Source organism: Syngnathus floridae, chromosome 7 (assembly GCF_059516105.1).
Source record: "Syngnathus floridae isolate MCC-2025c chromosome 7, RoL_Sflo_1.0, whole genome shotgun sequence".
Taxonomy (NCBI): domain Eukaryota; kingdom Metazoa; phylum Chordata; class Actinopteri; order Syngnathiformes; family Syngnathidae; genus Syngnathus; species Syngnathus floridae.
In genome coordinates this window covers 18,283,764-18,306,878 of record NC_142419.1, presented here as the reverse complement: position 1 = coordinate 18,306,878, position 23,115 = coordinate 18,283,764, and the positions used below count along the sequence as shown (strand labels likewise).

The window sequence follows — 23,115 nt, the reverse complement described above, 5'->3', positions numbered from 1 at the left end:
GTCGTGTTGTTGGGCCCTCGAGCAGTGTCAAGTCACAATTCCTTGCCCGGAAACATTTTGGCTGAACTTGAATATTGGAGAGCACTTTAAAAGGGACTCTCACCGTAGTGTGCATCAATTTGATCATAAATTCCTTTTATTCAGGTCAGATCCAGAAGTTGGTTTCATTAACCATAATAAAGTAGATTGAGCCAACCCAAACACTTTAGAATTCTAAGTGGAAATTTTTGACAGGATTTTTTTTCAAGTTCATAGGAATATTTATTTTTCACAAGTCGTCCCTAGTAGGTGATATCAAAAGTCCAATCTTTTTTTTTTGTCAGATCTTGGCCGAGTAAAACTCTGGTAGCTGCTAATCATCGCTTTGCACCTGCAGCACGCCTCGAGTGCATCTGTTGCCGCCGTTTCCTCTCGTCAAATATTTGTGTTTACACAACGCCGCCGCAGCCCAGCTCAGCCCTCCCTCGCTCCCTCCCTGTCTCCTTGTCTCCCTCGCTCCCTCCCTTTCCTCTCAGCCGCCGAGCCAAATATTTCATTCACGAGCCGGCGCATTTGATTGTGTTGGACAGTTAGCGGCGGTGGCGTCGACTAATCCGACACGTGCTGACGCGGTGGCCCGTGATCACGCCGCCGCTCCAGCTGACATGGGCGCTTTCCACTTTCTGTCTTAAAAGTTGAACTTGACTCTCAAAACTCAAACTCATCTTTCAAACTCAAAATTTCACGGCTCGGAGATGATTGAGGTTACCGAATGAGCACTCAAATATGCAAACAGGTGAGTTTTTCATTGTGTAAATGAGGTCAATGAATCATGATGTGCAAACCAGCGTCTTACTTGACGGCGCTTTTGGCCTGCTCGCCGTCACCTGCAAGCGTTGCAAGCTGTCAGCGAGCGGCTTCCTTTCAACGCACACAATACCCCAAAGACACTCCAACGCTCGCTCGCTCGCTCTTGACACCGCTTAGCCTCGGGCGCCCGCCCATATGAATTACGGTTTGGGGGCGATGCATCATCTCTGGTGAACGCACTCTTTGTTCGGTGTGTCATCTTCAGAGGCCGAGAGAGCGGGCGGGCGGGCGGGCGACCTTGGCGTCTTTTGTCACGATGCTTTGCCTTCATTGGCTGCGCTTTTAGATTTCAGCTTGATTATGATTTTTTTTTTTTTTTCACCTCCGAGGCATCCTGAAAAAAAATGCCACCAGAAATGTGCATGTCTGAATCTCCGCAGAGAGAATCACACGCGGCTGAATGGGACCGAATCATTGAAACGGACGCCGGATTCAAAGCAGGACATGGCTGGATGCTTTAATGAGCCAAAATACCTGCCGGGATGAAGCTCTCATTGCTATTTTTAGTCGGCCCCCGACGTGTCCCCGAGCTGACGAGCGACGTCCGTCGGGACAATCGAGGTCAAGGAAGGTCCGCCGATCTTTGGGCGTCCTGGGAGGCGCGATGGGGGGACGGGGGGCCGCTCACTCGACTAATGAGGCGGGCAAGCGCTCCCTCGGCCGACGCGGTCAAGCGACCGCCTCAATGTCACCTTGCGACGGGAGAGCCGCATCTCAGGGTGACGTGAGCGCACCGTGAGCGCCGAGCGTCCGCCGCCGGAGACCTCGCGACCGGGACTCGTCTTTTCAATTTGCCAGCTCGCTTGAAAGATGTTGTGATCGTTTCCACAGGTGGCCAAGGTCAGTTCCCCATCACTCAGAACGTGACAGCGTTGGAGGGCTCGGCCGCCAACATGACCTGCCGGGTGGACTTCAACGATAACACCTCCCTCCAGTGGTCCAACCCCGCGCAGCAGACGCTCTTCTTCGGTGACAAGAAAGGTGAGGACGTGAAACCAAAGGATGAAAATATTTCAAGCGTACTCTGCCTCCATTTGCGATATTTCAACTTTTGGCCAGCTCTGTCCAAAGACACTTTTGCAGCTTTCATAGGAGTAATTGATGATGATAAAACATCGGCTGCTTTGTCTTTAAATAACACAAAAAACACATTTCCAAGTAGCCTGAAGCAGAAAAGATTCAAATGACCTTTCAGCAGCTTTTTTTTTTTTTTTTAATGACTTAAAAGTTATGCGTATTATTAAGTGACTGCTGGGGAGAGCTGAAGACAAAATCTGATCTTTGGCCTTTGGATAATTTGTTCCATTTGAATTCAGCTCTGACAAATGAGGATGAAAAAAGCCCAAAGACTATTTGATGTGATGAAAGAAGCGATGGGGAAAAAAAAGGATAACGCATATGCGTCTGTCTTGAGCCATTCAAAGCGACGTCACGCCGGATGTTCACTTGGCATGTGTGGTGTGCGTCATCTCATTGGGACATTGGCGCCGGATGGCCAAAGGTCAGCCAGCCAAATGGATGGCGAGCGCCTTGTAGTAATCAAACGGCCGTTACACGCCAAATGAAAGCGTTAATGCGTGCGCCCAAACATTCATTAGCGCCGCCTAGCATAATTAGCCCGCGGTCGGCATTGCCGTCGGGAAACGGCGTCGTTGGGAAAGAATGCTATCGACAGCCTCTGATTGGCCAATCGATGGCATTTCTTCGACAACTCCCGAGCGCTTGTTTTCGAAAAAACTATCAGTCCTGACTTTTTTGTTTTTGCAGAACAGGTTTTAACCGGCTGGATGAATGTTTGTCTGTCGTCAAGTATTTGATGGACTTTGTACAGCAGACGAAATGCGCTTTGCAGCGTGTCGGGGTTCCATTTATCCTTGGTGAATTTGCGCGAGTGGCAGCACATAAAGTACTCGTATTAAATGTGAGCCGTTTCTTCAATGTTTTCTTCTCCGTCGTGTGTCGGAGAATTAACTCCGCCAGGCAGATGGATTGCTGTGAATACAAGGTGTTTCATCTCATAAATACATCTTGCCAAATGTTTCACGATGATACGATTACGGCCCGCAAAAAAAAAAAAAAAAAAAATTAAAAGATCAAGTTCAATCAGCATTCTGTAAAGAAATACGCACACGGCAGCACGCATTTAAATGCGTCTGCCCCTTTGCAAACATTTTCTATTGACACTTTTCCTGTGCGGGTTTGCGAAAGAAACGCTCCAAGTGTGTCCCTTTGCCAAAGGAAACTGTTATTTCATTTTTTCGAACGTTTCGAGGCACTGCACGGCCACTGTTTGACGTTACAAACATTTCAAACGAGGAGACAAAATATGGGTTGAAACTCTGAGTACAATTTTTTTGGTGTTAGTGTTTCAAGCCAGGGTTGGGGAATTAGGCTTCCAAAAATGAAACACTGCAATTTCCCCGTTTGCTTTCAAGCTGGATATCGCCGCCATCGTTCCGCTCGTCGCCTGTCAGGTCCGATATTACGCAAAGGGGCATAACAGAAACAAACACCAAAGAATTCAAAGCAATAAATTAACTGGGAAAGTGCTTTCCCCGGGAAATGTGACAAAGCAGGAAAGTAGAAAAATGAGACAGCCAGGAAATTAATAAGTGAGGAAAGTGAAAGTAGAACCAAGAAAAAATGCATATGCTATATGTGTCAGAGCGTCTTTGCTTTTCCATGTCCTTCGGGGAGCAGTCCTGCTGTCTGTTTTAGTCATCGCACCATTTGGTGGTGGCGGCGGCGTGTATAAGCTGCAGCACATGTACAAGGTCATCGTGGCACATTTACATACGTACGTCTCCCTCCGGTGGGAAATGAACCTTTTCATCACGTTGATTTCCTCAAGAGCGCGCTAAAACAATCCTTGTCACGCACGCTGCCACTTGCCTCTGATTGTGACGGATCTCCGGTGCCTAGCGCTAAACCGGTCGCTAGCGGGATTCCCTCGCCCGGGCCTCGTCTGAGTCGTGCGTGGGCTTCGCATACAGTGTTGGTGTAACTGAATAGTTTAAGTGGCTGCGCGCGTATGAAGTTTCCGCTAAAAGTGTTCCCGTGAGTGAAATATCAATGCAAGGTCTTTACGTAAAGAAATATTGTAATCTCAGACGGCGCTGAGATATTTCTGGATGGCCTGGCGGGCGGGTGGACGCTGGCTCGCTCGCTGGCTGGCTGGCTGGCTCGCTCGCTCACTGACTTTTTCTTGGGCTGGGTCCGAGCAGCTCTTCGGGACAACCGGATCGAGCTGGTGCGAGCGTCGTGGCAGGAGCTCACCATCCGCATCAACGACGTCAGCCTGGCCGACGAGGGCCAGTACACGTGCTCGCTCTTCACCATGCCCGTCAAGACCACCAAGGCCTTCCTCACCGTCTTAGGTGAGAGTTGCAAACGGACCCAGCTTCTACCACGTGCGCTCCGCTCGGTCACATTGCGCGTGCGCTGCGTCCCAGGTGTCCCGGAGCGGCCCAAGATCACGGGCTTCACCAGCCCGGCCCTGGAAGGCGAGAGCATCAGCCTGACGTGCACCACCACGGGAAGCAAGCCGGCGGCCCAGCTGCGGTGGTTCCGCAACGACAAGGAGGTCCAAGGTGGGTCGTGTGTGGAGCTATATTTAAAAGTGACAATGAGCAAAAGTATTGGAACACGTGGCATTATGGACAAAAGAATCGCTAGTGGACTTAAACCATGACCCTGAGGCTCCAAATCATCTGATTCTCAGACTGATTCTTTTCCTTCCACTTCTTAGTATCTAAAGGGTCAATTCTCTTCACGCTCTGCTGTCTCTATATGGTGCGGACGACGTTGTGTAGGTTCAAACAAGGAATATTTGTCACGCCTCGTTATGTGGAAAGACGGCTGAGGAAAAGATCCCAGAGCAGCAGATGGTGCAGTGATCGCATAGAACGCAGAAAGGCTCTCTTCCAGCTTTCGTGGCTTTCTTATTTTCAGCAAGTCGCAAAGACCCAAAACAAAGAGAGAAATGGTCCATTTTTTTGTTGCTGGTTGTTTTTGTTGCCTGCTTTTGACAGGTCGGCCGGCCGGGCGGGCTCTTTAATGTCACCCGTCCTGCTGCGGCGATGCGACGTGACACTTGCTCTTTATTGAAGTTATCCCACTTGAAAGCCCTTTCCTGGTGGCTCCGTCTGTCTGCCGTCCGTCCGTCTGTCTGTTTGGCTGCTTGGTCGGCGTGGCGTGATTGATGGCGGCGCGGCGAGGATGTGAAAGACCGGCCGCGTTGAGATGGCGCGCACGTAGATGCTCCGAGCGGGAGCTGTCCGTCTCGGCGGAGATGACGTGCGCGTGCGCTTCCTTGAGCTTCTCGCCAAAAGTTGCCTCCAAAACTTGAGGTGTTGAACATGCCTGTGGCGAGTCAACACCGTATTCTGCCAGTGGCTGGTTATATAAGGCAACCTCTATCTGCTTATTGAGAAGATTGCCCCCCTTTTGGTGCATCCTTGCTGACATCACAGCTTATTCCTCGAGTCACCGGAATAGGAAGAAGAAAAAAAAAAAAAAAAGTCTGCTTCGTGTCTGTTGTCAGGCCGTTGTCAGGCCACTTGGGCAAACACGGCGACGGCGAAGGCGCCTCGTCGTCAAAGCCACCCGCGGAACAAAGCCGGCGACTGGAGGGCTCGACTTAAAAACTTCATTTCCATGTCAAAGTGTCGCAGAGACGTCAGTCAACGCTCCGGGATGGGAATCTTTTGTAGGCGTGCTTTTAAAGCGTGTCTTTTACGCTAGGAGCGTGATGTTGTTCTGTCACTCAAATCGGCCCTCCTTGCTGGCTGGGGAGGGGGGGGGAACTTACGGCAGGTATAACAGCAGCAACACGTCGCATTTATTTCATGCTCTGACTCTCAGTTTTGTTTATTTTACCCACCAGAGAAAGCAAGCCTTGTCACCTTTCTTGCTAGTTGCAGTGCAGAAAATAAATAAATAAATACATACAAGAGTGAATGAATAAAAAACAATTGAATACAAATAAAAAAAATCAATCCATAAGACAACTAGTTTCCCAGAAAACCATTCCGTTTGTGATGGCCCACCCAGCGACTGTAGATCCAGTCAGCGGCACACTGGCTCCATTCCGTGTGTTTCCTTTGTACAATTTCATTTGGTGAAAATTGCTGGTCTGCTTCCTCCCTTCTGCAGGCACCACCGAGGTGACGGCCTCGGGCAAGTCGTTGACGGTGAGGAGCAGCCTGCGCTTCCAGGTGGAGCGAGGCGACGACCTCGTGGCCTACACCTGCATGGTGGAGCACGTCTCTCTGGCCAACCCTTACGTGACCACCGAAGTCCTGGAGGTCTACTGTGAGTCCCGCGCGCAGCCCACGCACGCAGACGGATTAGCATTGAGAAGGAAATACGAGAATCCAGATTACACGAGCGTCTGCGGGTTTACTTTTGCTTTCTGGCGGGATTAGTGAGGATTAGCATGCAGGTAAGGGATTAGTAGCAGAAGACGGGCGGGCGGGCGGGCTGGCGGGGGGATACGAGCTGCCCGATGCCTGGAGAGCCAGCTAACTGCTTTTGTTTGCAGATGCTCCCCATCTGGAGATCACGCATTCGCTGATCATCCCGCAGGAGGGCCAGTACTTGAAGCTGGAGTGTGTTTCCAGAGGAAACCCCAGGTGGGTCACGCACGCCAATGTGTCAATAGCAGAGGTGTCACGCGACTTGAGTGGAAATCAACAATTGATTGGTTTGAATTAGAATATTGGTTTGGGTGACCAAGTGAGTTGCTCCACGTGAGTATAACTCGCAGGAGCAGACAAACGATGGAAAAAAGCAATCGATCACTATTCCATAACATCTGCTCTCTTTTCCCTTCACCCAATCCAGACCCGAATCGGTGGTGTGGTCCAAAGACGGCGGCGACCTGCCCGACGTGGAGCGCATGATCGTGGAGGGCCCGGAGCTCACCATCACCACGCTGAACAAAACCGACAACGGCACGTACCGCTGCGAGGCCAGCAACCAGCTGGGCACCAGCAGCGCCGACTATAAACTCTTTGTATACGGTGAGAGCACGCTCCCGTTCCAACTCGACACCTTTTTCTCTTTTTATTTCTCTCTGCTCTGCTCCGCTCGAGTCCATGTCACTGACTCCCTCAAATGGAGTAGAAACCTTGACGTTATGATTGACTTTGTGCGGAATTTTAAAAGCTATGAAAAGCTTTGCCTACATCTGTTTATGGGCAGAGGTAAAAGGAAGTCCTGTCGAGAAAGTGAATTACACTCTCAGGATGCCAGACACAAGACTTCTCTCCCTTTTTTTTTTTTTTTTTTTTATCTGCAATGCTTCACTTGACTCAATGTCATTGACAGCCTCAAATCAAGTGAGAAATCTCGGGTGTGAGTATTGACTGTGTACTGAATTTTAAAAGCCGCCTCGCCTCGCCTCGCGAGCTGCTGCAGCTTTTTGAAAGCCTCCCGACACGGTGCGAAATGGCGGCGTGGCAGTACGACACCTCCTCTCCATCTAAATGCGTCCAGCTCAACTCAATAATGCAATCTATACGTCTGCCGCCATTTTGCGGGAGAATTCAGCTTTGCCTTGTTTTGTACGATTAATTAAGAAAATGGAAGTGCAGATGACGCCACAATGCTTCCTCAGGACCTCCCATCACGTCAGGCTGACTCCTCAGACGGCCTCGGCCCGGAAGGCTCATCGGCGGCACCCGAGAGGCAATAAATGTCACGGCCGCGCCCCGATTCATCACCGCCGCCCATTATGCGCCCTAATGTGCTTTATTAAGCCAAGCGAGGCAACGCGCCGTGTTGTAATGACTCGGAGATGTCGGCGAGCTCGCAGCAGATGCGGCGCGGTTAAGTACACTTGAGCGATGGCTGCGTCTCACGTCTGCAGCGCCGTTTCCTCGGAAAGCAGCCGGCAGCCGGAAAGGGGGGTTTTGCCACACGGCCCCCCCTACTGTTGAGAAGAGGAACAGACTTTTGAGAGCTGTCTTATAAAATGGCAGCCACAAATCATCAAACACGTTGTCTTTTTTTTTTTTTTTTTGAAACATTTCTACGTTATTGTCCATTTGTTTGACATTCTGTTCACGTAGAAATATAAAAAAAAAAATGACAAAAATACCACTTGTTTTTCACAGGACTGATCAAATATTTCTTGACTGTTTTTGTTTTGTGACTTGGTACAAGAATCAACAAACCAGGCACGCCAATAATGGTTTGACTTTCCTCATCCTGTGCACCTTTCCCGTGAAAAGCTTTTTTTTTTCTTCATTTTTCGTTTCCGCAACGACATTGCCGCATCAGGCAATCTCATTCCGTGTCCGCACGCCGCCTCGGCCAACCAACATGACACGGAGCGCGCGGCCGATGATGGATGAGCTAACAGAGCTAGAAAATAGTGTTATTTGCGCTCTGCTTTTATCAACTAGTCGCCGGACGAGGAGCACATTGAAAGCACAGTAAAGCGAAGCCATCGCAGGTGTTGGTGGTGTGCGTAGATCATTTTTATATTATGTTCATTCCGCCCACTGAAACAGTTGGAATGTTCCACTGAGCAGGCACCGCCCATGCAAATGCTTTCGTTTGCTCTCAAGCACATCATCAAAAGGGAAGGCTCACTATTTGGCAAGCCGATTGTTGCTCTGATTAAGGTGCATGTACCGAAATGTGGCTTTTCAGCCGCTTGTCCGTCCTTCCGTCCATCCATCCATCCATCCATCCATCCATCCATCCATCCATCCATCCATCCATCCATCCATCCATCCATCCATCCGCTGGAGCTACCTGCCATATTTCTCTGAATCACGAGAACCAATGTCTTTGCCTCATGTGTCAGACCCCAATGCCATCGGGCAGCACGGGCCCGACCACGCCCTGATCGGCGGCGTGGTGGCCGTGGTGGTTTTCATCACCTTGTGCTTGATCATCGTCCTGGGCCGCTACCTGGCCAGACATAAAGGTAAGAGACCCGGCGCCCGCTACAGCAAAATTTGCTTTTCCGGTCCTCCATATCAGCCCATAATGTTGGTGCTATGATATTTCTTTCTTTTTTGCATCTGAGAAAAGCCCTCTGGACGATAGTTCATGCACGTAAAGTGCTCTCGGGGGCCTTCTAGTGGCTACTGGGCTCTAAGCAGGTGCTTAGCTAGCTTCTGTAGTGGCGTGACAGTGAGCCGGAGTGTGTTTTCTGCCCAGGCACGTATCTAACGCACGAGGCCAAAGGGTCCGAGGACGCCCCCGACGCCGACACGGCCATCATCAACGCCGAAGGGAACCACATGCACGCCGAGGAGAAGAAGGAGTACTTCATTTAGGCTTTCCTTTTCTTTTTGGACAACAGACATGCAAATAGAAGCTGCCTCCGTGTCACGTCCTCCCTTTTCTTCATTTGTTTTAAGCGTCATCATTCACAGACAATTTTTTGTTTTTATGTCACGTTCCAGCGATATCAGCGCCAGTCAAAGCTGTTTCTTTGTTCGACAGGTTTGTTAGCATTCGGGGAGGATTTTTTTCTTCTTTCCCCTCCACAATACCGAGCGCAAAGCAAGATCCCAAAGTTGACCCTGAAACGCAAAATGTAGAAGCACAATCTTCAATAGATGAAAGCCGCTTCCTCTCGGCAACTATTCTTTTTTTTTGGTTTGATTTTTCCCCGGGCCGGCATTTAAAAAAGCACAAATTTGCGAGGACGCCAACTGGTTCTTGACTCAGGATTCGAAATGGGATCAGAGAGGAAAAAAAAGCGTTTGGTCCACCCCCACCAATGTGAAAGCCCCAAGTGGGGGCAGGGGAGAGACACTTAACATGTGCATATTGCTGTTAAATACTTTTGCTAGAATGTGAATATCGGTGAAGAATATTGTTGATTATTTTGATCCCTGGCGCATTTGTCTATGGTTATTGGTGCTGTTCAATGAAAAGCACGTTCAACAAGTAATCTGTGGCTCTCAGGCTCCCTGTAGCGCCACGAGAAAGAATCATCGCCTAGTTCTATTTCATTTTGAATATTTATTTAGGTAATATCTATACAATTTATGGTGTATTCTATATTTAGGTCCTGTTAATTCATTCACTGCCATCGGTGGCTACGCTCTAATATTTGAATATTGATCACGATGATGGTACTTGAAGAGCTCGAATACTTGTTTGGATGTAAAAAGGATAAGAACCGCTGTGTTACAATAGAAATCCATCATGTTCTTTGTTGAGCGGCTCACTTGGCGATACGAGCTTTTCCTTGGATAGCGACGGTCCTCTTTATTTGAGCTGTTCTCTAAGATTTTTTTTCTGTGGGCCAGAAGGTATGTAAATACGATGTAAGTATTGAATTGTAGTCATGAAAAGTCAACCGTTCTAACTTGAGTTTCATAGCATTTTCCAACATGTTGTGGATGGACGGACAGCTGTTTTCTTCTATAAAGGAGGCTGAGGGGCCACTCGCAAAGAAAATGGAATGTGAATCAAGGCGTTAATTCAATGACAACATTTGACATCTTTCAAGGAAAACCGTCGGAAGAAAGAGGTCGTAATATTGCAGTTATGAGACCACATTCATATTCATAGGGGAAAAAATGAGGGCAAAATGATTTGTGACCATTTAAGGGGGAAAATGTCATCTTGTGAGAAAAGTCATGCTCGTCATCATGCAGCATACTGTTTTGGACTGTTCTGTTGAGGTCCAAATGGGAACTTTAATCTTCAATCACTGAAATAATGACTTGTAAAAATAAAAACAAATCCTTTTCAGTGTGCTCCTCATACTCCTTTGTATTCTTCAAACAGGGATTGTAATGGAGGGCAGAAAAAAGACGAAATGTATGTATTCATCACTTACCATATAATACAGATATTCTACCTGTTATTAAAAAAGTACTTTTTTTTTTTCCTTCTTCTGTGACACCACCCAAAATGGACAAAAGGATCACCGTTATGGCCTTTGAGTTTGCTGCAAAACCGTTGGTGAATCAAACGTCAGCTATCACTGTACAAAAAAAGGACCACCGACGCTCACCTTATTTCATCGTGACATAAAGAACTCGTTTTGTATAACAAAGAAAAAAACTTTTCAATTCGCTGTAAGTAATTTGCTTTTTATGAGGTTGGGGTAAATGTGTGTGGGTGTGTGTGTGTGTGTGTTGGGAGAAAAAGTGAGATTTTTTTTTCCTTCTGCTTAATATTGAATATACATTTTTAAACTATGCCGATGTAAAACTGAAGCGAGCAAAAAAATCTGGAATAAAATATGAATTTCAACTGAATACTTTGGCTTGTTGTGCTTTGAGTGTGCCTATGTTCAACGTTTTTGCAACGTCAGCTTTTTTCCATTTCAATTGGTTGTTACAATTGGTCTTGCGTTGTATAGCCAATCATAGTGCAGTGGGGGCGTGTCTTACTGACAACTCAGGTGCAGAGATTCAGAATGAGCGCACAGGTGACTGAGGAGGGCAAATGTGATTGAAAATTCCTTTTCAAAACTGCTTTCCAAGAAAAAGAAAAAGTATTTTTGGAAAGCACTTGCACGACAGCTAGCATGCGCTTGCTTCTGCCACTGCTAGCGCTGATGACATCATGACAACTTGCTAGCTCAGAGGAAAAAAAAGGATGGATTTTTTTCAAGAAAGGATAAGCATTTCTGGTGAGTATTTTCTTACACGTTTGTATTCTCTTGTCAGGCCATCAGTTCCTTTTTATTATTTTTTGGGAGGCGATGTAAAGGAAGATCAAGTTTTGACTGTATTTATTGTTTTAGTAATAATGGACATATCACAGAAAATGGTGAAGGAAATAAAAAAAATTACTAAAAAAAGCTGTTGTCTCCTCTCCCAAACATTGGGTGGGCTTAATGTTGGATTTACCCAGAATTCATTTTGCCACCTTTGTCACCTCCAAGGTGACTACATCTTTGTGGAGCTGCATGTAGATGTCAGCACCCCCCTCGCCCCAGACGACTGAGTAAAAGTAAAAGTGGAGGCGAGGCACTTTGTGATTTGGCATGGTGGTCAACTTTGCTGGGCTTTAATTGGAGGTGAAATGATTGCGCTTTATTGATCCCGCTGGGGGAAATGAGGTAATTAAAAAGAGCGCCTAGCGACCGCCGCGCGCTAGCGGACAAATGAGGGCTGGGTCGACTGGATAAAAGAAACAAAACAGTGGAAACAACGGTGGACATTCGCATTCCGCACGGCTCATTAGAGCAGGTTATTCTTCTACGCTGCATTCCGAGTCACCGTAAACAATTTGTGATTACGAGGCATCCGTTTAGTCAAAGCGTGTCGGTCCCGATTGAAATATACGTCGACATCTTCTGAGGTTAATCAGCGAATTGGCTGCTCCAATCGTTTTAGTAAATCAAATGGGCATTTCCAGCAGATGAAGCGGCGAGGACGGAGCCAAAGGCCTCTCCAAACGACAGCCGTCGTATCGCAGATCTGCGGTCGTTAAGCGACGCCATTGACCTTGAGCTAATGTTTTGCTTCCCAGCTGAGAAACATTATCAACACCCTTTCCGGCCAACCATCTGGCCGTCCCCGATGCTCGCCTCGCCTCGCCTCGCCTCGTTTCGTGGCCGCCAAACAAACAAGCAAGCAAGCAAGCAAGCAAACAAACAAAGGCCCGCTATCGCTTGATTAAAAGCGCTCCGTTAAGCCCGAAATTGAGACGGCGGCTCGTAATGGCGGTGCTGCAAAATGATGCTGAGAAGCCATTATCGTTCAGTAATTAGATATGCGTCATGTCAGATGTTACAGAGAGCGAGAGAGAGATCGGTCAACACAGTAAGAGAATGTCTTGGCCTAACGTGGTGACTTTCCACTTCTCAAAGTAAAGCAAATGTCATTTTCAATCAGACACGTGATTTGATGAAAGGTGTCAATCAAACACGATTCCCCACATTATTTGGATTGGAAAATTCTTGTGTACAAACAGGAGGCTTACGAAACATTCTTCTTATGATCTTACTTAGATGGCGGCTGGTTTTGTCTGATTGCAGGCTCCGTGCGTTGTACTTGAAAAGTTGGAAATTCTTGATCTCACTCTGCGCTGTAGCTTAGTGACAAGCGGCGGCGGAGCGGCCTAAGGCATGCGGCGACGGGAAAAGCTCCAAAGTGAGCGTCTTGCAAGGCGGAAATAAGAGTAATTGCGCTTGTTTTCACCATCCGAGCACGTCAATTGCCTTGTGTAATTCACCGGTGAAAGCAAGTCAAAAAAAGGATGAAAGAAAAGATGGCGCCGGAATGTGTTTTTAATTGCAGATTAGCTACGCCGAGCTACACAACTTCAAGTCAATCATCGTAACAATGCAGAGTAGAACTTTTTCCTTTTTTAACTTTCTCACCGTTTGGCAATAGTTGGAGTCACTGAGCTGTGGACAATGTTGAGCTGCAGGTAGAAAATGGAAGTCTCGTTTTGTCGATACGCTTGTTGCGGGATGAATTGTTTACGTTTTGCCTCAGTTCAGAGAGTGAATGCAGCCGCTTAAAAGTTCTGCAGAGCCGAGTTTTGGGGGGTTTAGATGATTTTGCCTTTGACACAAGTTTGAGATGGAAGCTAAAGTTTGTCTGATGATGTCATCTTTCCAAGTGACACGGATGCCATCGCAACTATTACATGAGAGACGCAAAGCATGCATGAAATTGAGATGCCGCCGTTATCTTGAGCTAAACTAGTCGCATAGCGTAGCTTTATATGACGCTCCCTGAGAGGCAAAGCTCCGCAAATCGGCCTGCGACGACATTCACGCCTCATCTGCGGAAACTGCAGGCGGGCATGCGGGCGGGCGGGCCATTATCCCGAGACGTGCTTTGCCTAATGGCGGGCGGCTCCCCGCGATAAAAGCGCCACTCGTAACAAAGCGTCAAATGATGTGGAAATAAAGAACACGCAAGCATCCGCGCGGGGACGATTCTTCCGTCCGCTGCGTGAGGTCATTCCATCGGCTTTTTGCAAATCAGGCCGCCGCGAGATGCGGGCGGGCGGGCGGGCGTGCGTGCGTGCGGATGGCGGCGAGCCGAGCTGAGCCGAGCTGAGCCGAGCCGAGCCGAGCCGAACGAGCGGGGCCCTACTTGGCCGTCGTATTCCAAAGTCATTCATCCTCCGCCGCCCGCGCGTCTTGAAATAGTCCGCCCAGGGACAAAGCGTCCGATGTTTGATTTATTCCATATTGTATTTTTAGGATCTAATTAAAACAAAGCTCCCCCGCGGTGTTTGGCTCCATGCAGCCGCCCGGAGAGACTGGAATCTTGTCTTGGGAAGAAACGGCAGGCAGGCAGGCAGGCCGGGGAGCGCCGCTCGTCGTACCTGTGGCATACATAAATAATGTGCCATCTGTTTGGATTGGAGAACTCGATCGTGGCTGCTCCGCACAGAATTCACCTGAGACTTAATTAAAGTTGCAATATCAGAAAGCAGGAGACTGATAACTCCTCCGTTGGAATGACAACTATAGCATATCACAGCATCTGTTTGATTGAGATTCATTCCCGTTGAAAGCGAAACAACAGAGCGGTGCTTTTGGGTTTTTTAATTCCATTTCACGCCTAAGCGGCCTTGTTCTTTTTTTTATAGCGTTTCCGAGCACTTCAATCAAATCTCTTTTCTTGACAATCTGCTCACGTTATCAACATGGCTTGTCACAATGTGTCCGTCTTTACAATTCTCTCTCTTTCTTTTTTTTTTTTTTTAAAGATGAAACTGGCACTGCCACCAAAATAACAATAGTCGGATTGAATGCTCCAAGCATTAGAAGCTTTTATGGAGACATTTTTGTTGTTCACAGCACGGTGCGGGCGGGCCTGCAATATTGCCATTTCCATTCATTTCAATGGGGAAAGATGATTTATTATAGTATAATGTCGGAACTCGTACGTATAAAGTCGTGGAAACGGCAGCGGTACGGCGGTAATAGCTCGAATAGTTCCAGAGCGGCAGGCGAGCCAGTGGTCGGCCAGATAGCCAACCTCGGGGATTACTGTGGCCAGACAACTGATTAGATCGTCGCCAGAAGAGAGGAAATGTTTAATCCCGCCATATTTAGTATTCACGGCACGAGAGTTCACCTTGAAGGGTCATTTCGATAGAGTGAAGGTCCGGAATCCCAAAGATGTGTCAGGGGCCCTGTTTCCAGACAGCGCCAGCAAAGAACGATGGACTTTTTTTTTTTTTTTAATCACGACTTGACTTGGGAGGTATTCATTAAACGTTTCCACTGTGTGATTCTTTGTCTGCTTTCAAAAAGGCCACATGGTTCAAATTAGGCTTTGAGGACTTTTGAGTGTTGCAACCAGGGTTTACGTTTGAAATTGGGGTGTGTAGCCAAGATTAGGGTTTCACAATAAGATTTGGGGAAAAGATTGTGGCTTCGTATTCGAGTTTCAAGTCAGGGTCAGTTAGTTTTCAATAAAGGTCACAAGTCAGGGTCTTGGTTTAAGGTTAAAGAGGAAAATTAGGGTTTGTTGGGCTTTGAAATGAGGAAGCTTTGCCTGCTGAGATGTCCTGAATTCCGATGTCCAAGTTTGCAAACTCTTCCTTTTGCCAAGAGTTTGCCAATGCTATTTACATTAGTTTAGCTTAGTGCTGACTAAGAGCCCTTGTCATGAAATCCCCGTGTTGAAATAGTGCAAGCATATTAATTCAATTATATGCCTCAGCGCTCCAATGCACCTACAGAAGTGTTCTATTGTCTGCTGAAAACAAAGAAAAATAGCAGAAAATCGTGTATGAATGAAGTTTAGTGTTGGAAAGGGAAGGGGGGGGGGGGCTTAGCTGGAGAGCGAAGGAAGACGGACGCGTGCGTTCCTTCCCTCCCGCAGTCATTTGCCAAGCTATTTGCTTGCATTAAGCAGAGAGATCCTATTATCGATGCATCTTCAAAGACGCCCCAAATGACTGTAATGGGGAAATTAGGGGGGACAAATAGGGCAAACAACACAAAAAGAACAATGGCAAGTTTTTAAAAAGGAAAATACTGGAGAGCATTATCAAACTGTGTTTTGGCCTCCACGTTATTTGGATGTTTCTACAGCTAACACGATAACATTCATACTAGGATATTGTTACAGCCTTAAAAGACAGTCTTGAAATCGTCATTTAATGCCCTATAATGGGCTTGAAACCCTCATTTTACATCTCGCCGTGGCTTTAAAAACTCATTTAAAACCCAGACGTATCCAAAGAAACGCGTCTCACTTTATTCACAAATGTAGAAAAGCTGAGATTTGGCCCTGAACGCAAAGCTGCTTAGGAGTGGCAATTCACAGACTTCGAGTTGAGTCACAAGAAGAAGAAAAAAGCATGATGTTGATGGGTACCCTGTCAAGGTGTTGTGGAGCGGCATCGATCTGGCTTATTAATAACCTGCACAACGAGGGACGGTCGTCCAAAAACGCTGCTCGAAAGCAGCGCGCTTGTTCCAACACTGCCCTCTGCTGGCGAAAGGACAACGCGCGACGTTCTTCCAGAAGCATTGATTTGGGGATTCAATTCCATTCAATAAACATATCGAAAGCCTGATTTGGATGCCTAACAAATCCTAAAGCAGGTTTATGCTCTAATTTAAAACCGTAAGTTTGGCTTCAAATCGTGACCCTGACAACCTTGGTTCAAAAATCAAACCTTGTCTTGGAGACTGAATTTAACATTGGCTTGAAAGCCTCATTTGAAAAGCAAAGCCATTATTTTGTCAGCATCTTTGACCAAAATGTGCAATTTTGTAGCCGTTTTCCTCCCGGATCCACCATCTTATCTCGATCACTGGTGACTGAGAAAAAAAAAAAGACCCATGTTGAATAATCACAAGTTTTAATTGGAGTGTGCTCACTGATTGCTCTACCTTAGTGTTCATTAAAAGAAAATGAGATTTTCTTATCTATAATTCTTCAGATCAAATCTTTACAGTCACCATTTACCAGTCGAGCTGCTTCCGCGGGGCGTGCGCTGCTATTACATGTGCAAACAGCAACCCCCCATGCCCCCCCGCAAATCTCTGGTCAAGTGCGGTGACTTAATTGCAAAGCCTGTTCTGGGATTTAGAATTCCGCTAACTGGGCCCAGGCGGTCCAGTTTGTTCGCTTTGTCCACGCGATGAAGCCGCGCAATCGATGCTCGGCACCCGACGCTTCACGGGGGACTACCTCCTCCCCTCTACGCCAAAGTACATCTGGAAGACTTCGCAGCAGCCTTTCTCCCGCAAGAACTGGTAGAGCAGACCCAGGTCCATGTGGTTCCCTCGGCTCCCGCGCGGGTCGAAGGCCGCCTCCTCGAACCCGGAGAACTTGCGCAGGGAGTCGATGCTTTGGACGCCGGGCGCGTCCTGCAGACAAAGGTCCTCGCGGTGTCGAATGGTGATCCTTTTCCACGTCAGGTTCTTAACTCTGCGCAGTGCCGACAACATTTAGTTGGAAACTCGAACCATCGTTGCAAAGTCTGACCCCTAGTGCTAATTTCTTGGAAAACCCGAAAAGCATCAATAAAAGCAAAGCCAAACGTTAACCAAAGTTACCTGGACCAGAACTCCTCGCAAGCCGCCTGTGGACCTTCCACACAAACAATCCCAGGTTTGCCAGGCATGCTGAAACCTGATAGTCCGAGCTCTTTGGCCCACTCCACGATGTTCTTCCTCTTGGTGCTGTTGTAGATGTGGTGGCTGTAGATCCACAGCCGACTGAAGGCTTCCACGTCCTTTTTGGGAGGAGGAGGAGGTGGCGCTGCCGCCGCCGCCGATAAGCTTTTGTCAACGAAAGCACGCAAGTTGTCCCTGAGCCATTCCAACGCCGACAGCACGCACGCTTCTCCCAGGCAGGTGTCCGCCAGGTGCGCATTGAGTCCTGCATGGACCTGCGCCTGCTGTGCGCGGCTCAGCTTGCAACAACTAAGGCAAAAAATAAAGTCCACAGAAACACTCAACTTGGTTCTTATGGATGCATAATCATAGGTAACGGAAGTCTACCCAATCAATTGGATGAGCTCTAATCTTACCGAACCGTTAACTCTGGGACCACACTCGGATACTCTGGTGGATACGTGCAGGAGAGAATAAAGGCCACCTATAAATATGACATTCAACAATATGAAATCCCATCGATACCAGAATAATGAATTGATTCCAATATTGCACTTTATTTACCCCCTCCGCGTCTCTCGTTTTGTCATCATCCAGCCTCTGCTTGATAACGAACTGGGGTCTGGAAGAGGGGGATGGTGCCGGTTGTGGTGGGCTCTCGCTGGAAGCCGACGGCGAACGCTCGGCGCCGACGTAGTCCCGGAGCTCAGCGAGGGCCAGCTGGTCCACGATCTCCAGTTCTTCCCGAGTGGGGAACATGCTTGTCAGCAGCTCGAGTTCTGCCAGCTGAGCCTCTGCCCACTCCCTGAACCACATGCTAAAATGTGTGTTTTGAATTTCATTTAAAATTCGGTGATTCTTTTGTTTCCGCAACTTTATTGCAAAAGGTCCACGTTACAACTCCGCACACGCGCGATTCCACCCGGAAGATTTAAGTCGGCGCACCAGTGTGAACTGGCGTGCCTACCCGAACATTTTTGGCGTGGCACTCGAAAAACGTACCGGAAAAAGTTATTTTTAATGTATCTTTTTTTTTATGTACACGAAGCTTGCTTGATGAGAGTTTACCCATGACGACAAATACGGGGCAAGTCTGTGCTAAAGGCGTGAAAACAAGCACGAGCGAGCTCAATTGTCTTGTTTGTTAGTTTAGCGTGCTAGGGACGCACCGGAAGTGCAATAAAGCCACTGGCTGCATGAAGCAAATGTCACACCTTGGTTCCGCTTCTTTATCCGACCCCATAGACATGATTCGTTTCAGTTTAGACTACCAAATCAGCGCCTATTTGTACGCGGATTGTGTACAAATGTGTCCTCGAAGAGTACTCGTATGGGGCATCTGCTGAGATGTTTGGATCCCATTTGGCGTCCGGTGGCAAAAGTAAACGAAAGTGAACGCGTGACGTGGTTCGACTCCGCGTGTGTCAAGTAATTCCTCAAGCAGGGAGCTGAATTACGTTATGACATTACGTGCTCGAATCCGACTTTGATCATCACGTAAGTGGCTTGTTTTTAAGCAGCATTACAACACGAATGCGTCATGTGTGGTTTCCATCTGTGATAGCGCAAAATAGGGGGAACATGGGGAAGAAAAAAGCGAAGGACAGACGCTCCAACGAGGATGATGAGTTTGAAATGACAGGTAGGCACGCTTCCATCTCCACACAAATGATGGTGACTCGTTGGATACATTTCTACAAATGTAGTTTATCCTCACAGGTCCGGTTTGCAGGCACATTAGGAAAGGCACAGACAAAACTGTTCTCAAGAAGGTCTCTGGTGTTTTTGATTGGACAAGTTGCCAGGACTGTCAAAATGAGGAGCCCAAAAAAGGGATCCGAATCAAAGACCCTTCGGTGGACTCCGAGGAGGAAAAGGACTCGGTGGATGTGTGGATGTGCATGAAATGTGGCCACAGAGTGAGTTCGCGTGACCTGTTGATTCATTTTGACATCCAGAACTCTTTGATAGAAGCTTTTCTTTGAAGGGATGTGGCCGAAGCTCCAAGAACAAGCATGCCATCAAACACTACGAAACGCCAAGGTCTGACACGCATTGCCTGGTGATCAGCTTGGACAGCTGGAGCGTCTGGTGAGTGGACCGCTTTACATCTCACAGAGGTGGCGCACTCGCACTTGAAAATGGACATTTGGACTTGCACGTATGTCAAATATTGCCACCACCTCCGCTCTCGCTCAGGTGCTACGCGTGTGACGATGAGGTGCGGTACTCTGGGAGCAGTCAGCTGGCTCAGCTGGTGAACAGCATTCAAAAGATGACTCAGCTGGAGCATGCACAGAAAGCACAGAAAAGTAGAAAAAACAAAGTTACTTTTGATGCTGTCGCAACAGTGACATTTGTTTCTCCTCTTCGAAGACGACGTGGTCGAGGTGCGACCCAAAAGCGTTACGTTCAAAACCGAAGAAGATGAAGACAAGGAGAACATCAGGGCCCAGAGTTGCGAGAGAAAGATCACCAAGAAAGTGGCTGTGTGCAAGTTGCCAGACTCCACCATGGAAAAAAACTGCGGAGTTCCCGTCCGCGGGCTAAGCAACTTGGGAAATACTTGCTTCTTCAACGCCGTCATCCAGGTGAGCTTTTCAAAGACCTTTCAAATGGGACCCATGTCTTCACGAGGTGTCGTCAAATGTTTTCTTGCAGAACCTCTCTCAGACGCAGATGCTGAGACAGACACTTAACAAGGTGATCGAAGACAAGAGCAGACTCCGGGTCAAACCAGATTCCTCCTCCAAACTGGTGCGTGACTTCTTAGCCTCAAGGAAATCACACATTTGTGAACACACAGAATCACTTCAAGTTGAACAACTGTCCTTTTTGTGAGCACAGGGGGCCGTTGTGGCGGAACTGGATCCGCCCGGATCGCTAACCATGGCGATGAATCAGCTCCTCAACGAAATCCAAGAGTCCAAGAAGGGGGTGGTGACGCCACAGGAGCTGTTTGCGCAAGTTTGTAAAAAGTGAGCGCCGGCCGCCACAAACGTCAGAACCCGTAAATTGGTTGTGGCGTGACGCCTTTGTCTCTCGTGTGTGTGTGCGTGCAGGGCGGCCAGGTTCAAAGGATTTCAGCAGCAGGACAGCCAGGAGCTTCTGCGCTACCTGCTCGACGGGATGAGGGCAGAGGAGAGCAAAGTAAGCAATCGCTTGAAAAGTGCACCACCTCACTATTGCAAAGTGGCAAAAAAACAACAACAACATAATTATGATTTGCTTCTTTCAGAGAGTGAGCTCCGCCATCACCGAGGCACTTAAACGTTCGGGAAAAGTCACAGATGGAGACGAGCTCAAATCCGTCGTGAAAGGTAAGCGCGAGCAGTCGCCTCGATGTTCTTTCATTTTGCCGAGCGTCATTGTCGTCGTCTATCTGCAGAGTATGAGAAAAACGGGCTGCCCAAGAATTTTGTGGACCAGGTGTTTGGCGGCGAGATGACCAGCACCATCATGTGTCAAAAGTGTAAAACGGTCGGTGCTGCAGCGCGCTGCGCAAACTAACACCAGCAGCGAACGCTCAGCCGGCCGGCTCTTCTTCTGACTCTCGCTAGGTGTCGGTGGTCACCGAGATGTTTTTGGACCTTTCGCTTCCCGTTTCTGATCAGGTAGACATTCTGGCGTGCGCTTTGGTTTTCCATTGACAGAATTCCTTCAAATACTTCCAATCCTTCAACACAATGGTCGGGAGTCGAAAGCACTTCATCTTTCTCTACCTATGGCAACTTTTTAATCATGCCTTCAAAACATACAAACGAAAATGACATTCTCGTCTTTTTCCTTCCTTTGTCTGCTTTTATTTTCTGTCGGTCCAGGCGTACAGGAAGAGGACCCAGAAAACAACGGCACGCAAAAGCAGCGACACCAGCGAGGACGGCCGGGAAAGTCAGAGCGAAGATGTCGTCTGCGCAGGCAGCAAGTACCAGCAGAAGAAAGCCAAGAAGCAGGCCAAGAAACAAGCCAAGGCAATTGTCCATTGACCATCCAAAAGCTTTTCCAAGCCCCGTAACACGTCTTTGTTTCCTCTGTGCGCAGCAAGAAAAGCGGCAGCAGAAGCTGGGCAGCCGACTCAGTCTCAACAGTTTGGCATCTCTGGACGAAGCGACGGACGACGACAATGACGATTGCGCGCAGGAAACAAAGCCGCCCGGACACAAGGCCAACGCCCTCGACCCGACCCGGCCCGTCAAGAAGGAAAACAAAGGCGACCCCGTCAACAACTCCCAGTCCAAAACGGCTCGCGCTCGCGCGGGGGGCGCCTTAGCGGCGGCGCAGCGCGCCGGCGACGCTGCCGTGGACGCCGACGCCGACGACTCCCTGGCGGACATGATGAGGAAGATCGACCTGAACGACGCCTCGGTCGAGCCGGAGAGCGAGGACGACGCCTTGCTGGAAAAGGCCAAGGAATACACGGTGGTCAACCAGGACCCGGAACTGGCTTTCCAGACTTTGGCCCACAGGCCGTCGCCCGACAAGCAAGAGTGCTCGGTGGAGTCGTGTCTCTTCCACTTCACGGAGGAGGAGACCCTCAGCGAGAACAACAGTCTGCTCTGCATCAGCTGCACAAAATGGCAGGCCGGCAAGAACAAAACTGCAGGTAGGCAAAAATTCAGAGTTATTGGAACGCCTTGAGGCCATCGTCCGACTTCCCGCTTTTCTGGGATGCAGCGAGTCAGTATTTTATGTCTTTTCATTTTCAAACAACATTTTCTCTGGCTAGGAGCCAAGAAGAACATCTACACGGAGGCTTCGAAGCAAATGCTCATTTCCTCTCCGCCACCGGTACTCACTCTTCACCTGAAGAGATTTCAGCAGGTGATGCGGCAGGAGGAACAAACATTCACATTTGCACATTGCACCGTCTGACTCCATTTGCTTTTCTTTGGTTTGCTCCAGAACGGTTACAGTATTTGTAAAGTGAACCGACATGTGCCCTTCCCTCTGATCCTGGATCTCGCCCCTTTTTGCGCCCTCAAGAGTAAGGTAACGATGATTCTGCTCTCGGAAACTCGATGCCTATCGACTGGATAATGACGCATTTGGTCCTTTTCTCCTCGCAGAATGTGGCAGAAGGCGAACGGCAGATTCTCTACAGCCTGTACGGCATTGTGGAGCACAGCGGAACCATGAGGTCCGGTCACTACACGGCCTTTGTGAAAGTTCGACCCCAGAACTCCAATCCGTCCTCCGGCAAACTCGAGGGTAAAAACGCGTACCTGAATCAATAGGACGAATCCGCTATCTTTGCTGATGACGTAATAAAATACGGTCTGATTTGTTTGAATGTCAAACTCTTTAGGAGATCCACCTCTCGGATCGTGGTTCCACATCAGCGACACCAGCGTGCAGCCCGTGAGTGAAAGCAGAGTGCTGAATAGTCAAGCCTACCTCCTGTTCTATGAGAGGGTCCGCTAACAATCATCTAATGTGTGCCTCTGTACACCTTCTGCTGCTCTAGCTCTCTCTATTAGATCAAGTTTCTCTCATGGTGACTTCTCAGAGGGCATTTAGCGCTGACATTTTACAGCTGTTCTGTTTCTCAGACTCATGAGAACATGTCAAGGTGTGCAAACAAGCGGTCCAGTTGTTGAAAAAAAAAATGTACACAAACTCATAATTTCATATAGGGGACGACGGGGTGGAATTTTAAGCAAATACATGTTTATTTTGTATGAATATGCAATAAAAACACAGTTGATGTGAAATTGGGTGCTGTTTGAAAAGTG

The 23,115-nt window shown here is 48.2% G+C and overlaps 3 protein-coding genes across 9 annotated transcripts in view; 2 read left to right on the top strand and 1 right to left on the bottom strand.

The window, feature by feature from the left end:
• The window catches only part of LOC148395810 (cell adhesion molecule 2-like), a 44,335-nt gene extending 33,248 nt beyond the window's left edge, over window positions 1–11,087 (top strand). For 3 of the 6 annotated variants that reach the window (XM_088381205.1, XM_088381206.1, XM_088381208.1), the window contains 6 exons: window positions 1,681–1,830; window positions 4,074–4,226; window positions 4,302–4,439; window positions 6,004–6,162; window positions 6,392–6,482; window positions 6,694–8,488. In XM_088381205.1, coding sequence (XP_088237331.1) covers window positions 1,681–1,830; window positions 4,074–4,226; window positions 4,302–4,439; window positions 6,004–6,162; window positions 6,392–6,482; window positions 6,694–7,162 — 1,160 coding nt within the window. In that variant the 3' untranslated portion in view covers window positions 7,163–8,488. Of the gene's footprint in view, window positions 1–1,139; window positions 1,411–1,680; window positions 1,831–4,073; window positions 4,227–4,301; window positions 4,440–6,003; window positions 6,163–6,391; window positions 6,483–6,693; window positions 8,489–8,665; window positions 8,789–9,024 lie in introns of those variants that run through there. The other 3 variants (XM_088381209.1, XM_088381210.1, XM_088381207.1) reach the window with 3 other exon arrangements.
• A 185-nt stretch (window positions 11,088–11,272) lies between these two features.
• On the top strand, window positions 11,273–23,094 carry usp16 (ubiquitin specific peptidase 16). Of its 2 annotated transcripts, none has more exons than XM_088380384.1 (18): window positions 11,273–11,464; window positions 18,948–19,025; window positions 19,103–19,302; window positions 19,371–19,474; window positions 19,583–19,695; window positions 19,760–19,974; window positions 20,045–20,140; window positions 20,231–20,361; window positions 20,446–20,533; window positions 20,622–20,703; window positions 20,772–20,863; window positions 20,944–20,997; window positions 21,205–21,354; window positions 21,425–21,986; window positions 22,110–22,204; window positions 22,286–22,372; window positions 22,450–22,591; window positions 22,689–23,094. In XM_088380384.1, exons 1-18 carry the CDS (start codon window positions 11,431–11,433, stop codon window positions 22,802–22,804), a joined length of 2,439 nt encoding a protein of 812 aa, XP_088236510.1. In that variant the 5' UTR covers window positions 11,273–11,430; the 3' UTR covers window positions 22,805–23,094. The 2 variants fall into 2 exon arrangements, with proteins under 2 accessions (XP_088236510.1, XP_088236511.1); XM_088380385.1 differs by lacking the exon at window positions 11,273–11,464 and adding an exon at window positions 18,575–18,880.
• rwdd2b (RWD domain containing 2B) lies at window positions 16,607–18,804 on the bottom strand. Its single transcript, XM_088380390.1, has 4 exons — window positions 17,948–18,804; window positions 17,800–17,867; window positions 17,324–17,692; window positions 16,607–17,195 (listed from the first exon to the last, which is right to left on the bottom strand). The coding sequence occupies exons 1-4, from the start codon at window positions 18,197–18,199 to the stop codon at window positions 16,952–16,954; spliced, it is 933 nt and encodes a 310-aa protein (XP_088236516.1). The 5' UTR covers window positions 18,200–18,804; the 3' UTR covers window positions 16,607–16,951.
• Window positions 23,095–23,115: the final 21 nt, after the last annotated feature.

Coding starts and splice junctions, on each gene's coding strand:
- usp16 (XM_088380384.1), top strand. CDS start 11,431: ATGGATTTTTTTCAAGAAAGGATAAGCATTTCTG. Junction 19,475..19,582: donor TTGGACAGCTGGAGCGTCTG/GTGAGTGGACCG, acceptor GCTCTCGCTCAG/GTGCTACGCGTGTGACGATG. Junction 20,864..20,943: donor TGTGTCAAAAGTGTAAAACG/GTCGGTGCTGCA, acceptor GACTCTCGCTAG/GTGTCGGTGGTCACCGAGAT.
- rwdd2b (XM_088380390.1), bottom strand. CDS start 18,199: ATGTGGTTCAGGGAGTGGGCAGAGGCTCAGCTGGCAGAACTCGAGCTG. Junction 17,868..17,947: donor AAACGAGAGACGCGGAGGGG/GTAAATAAAGTG, acceptor TCATATTTATAG/GTGGCCTTTATTCTCTCCTG. Junction 17,196..17,323: donor TGCGAGGAGTTCTGGTCCAG/GTAACTTTGGTT, acceptor GGCACTGCGCAG/AGTTAAGAACCTGACGTGGA.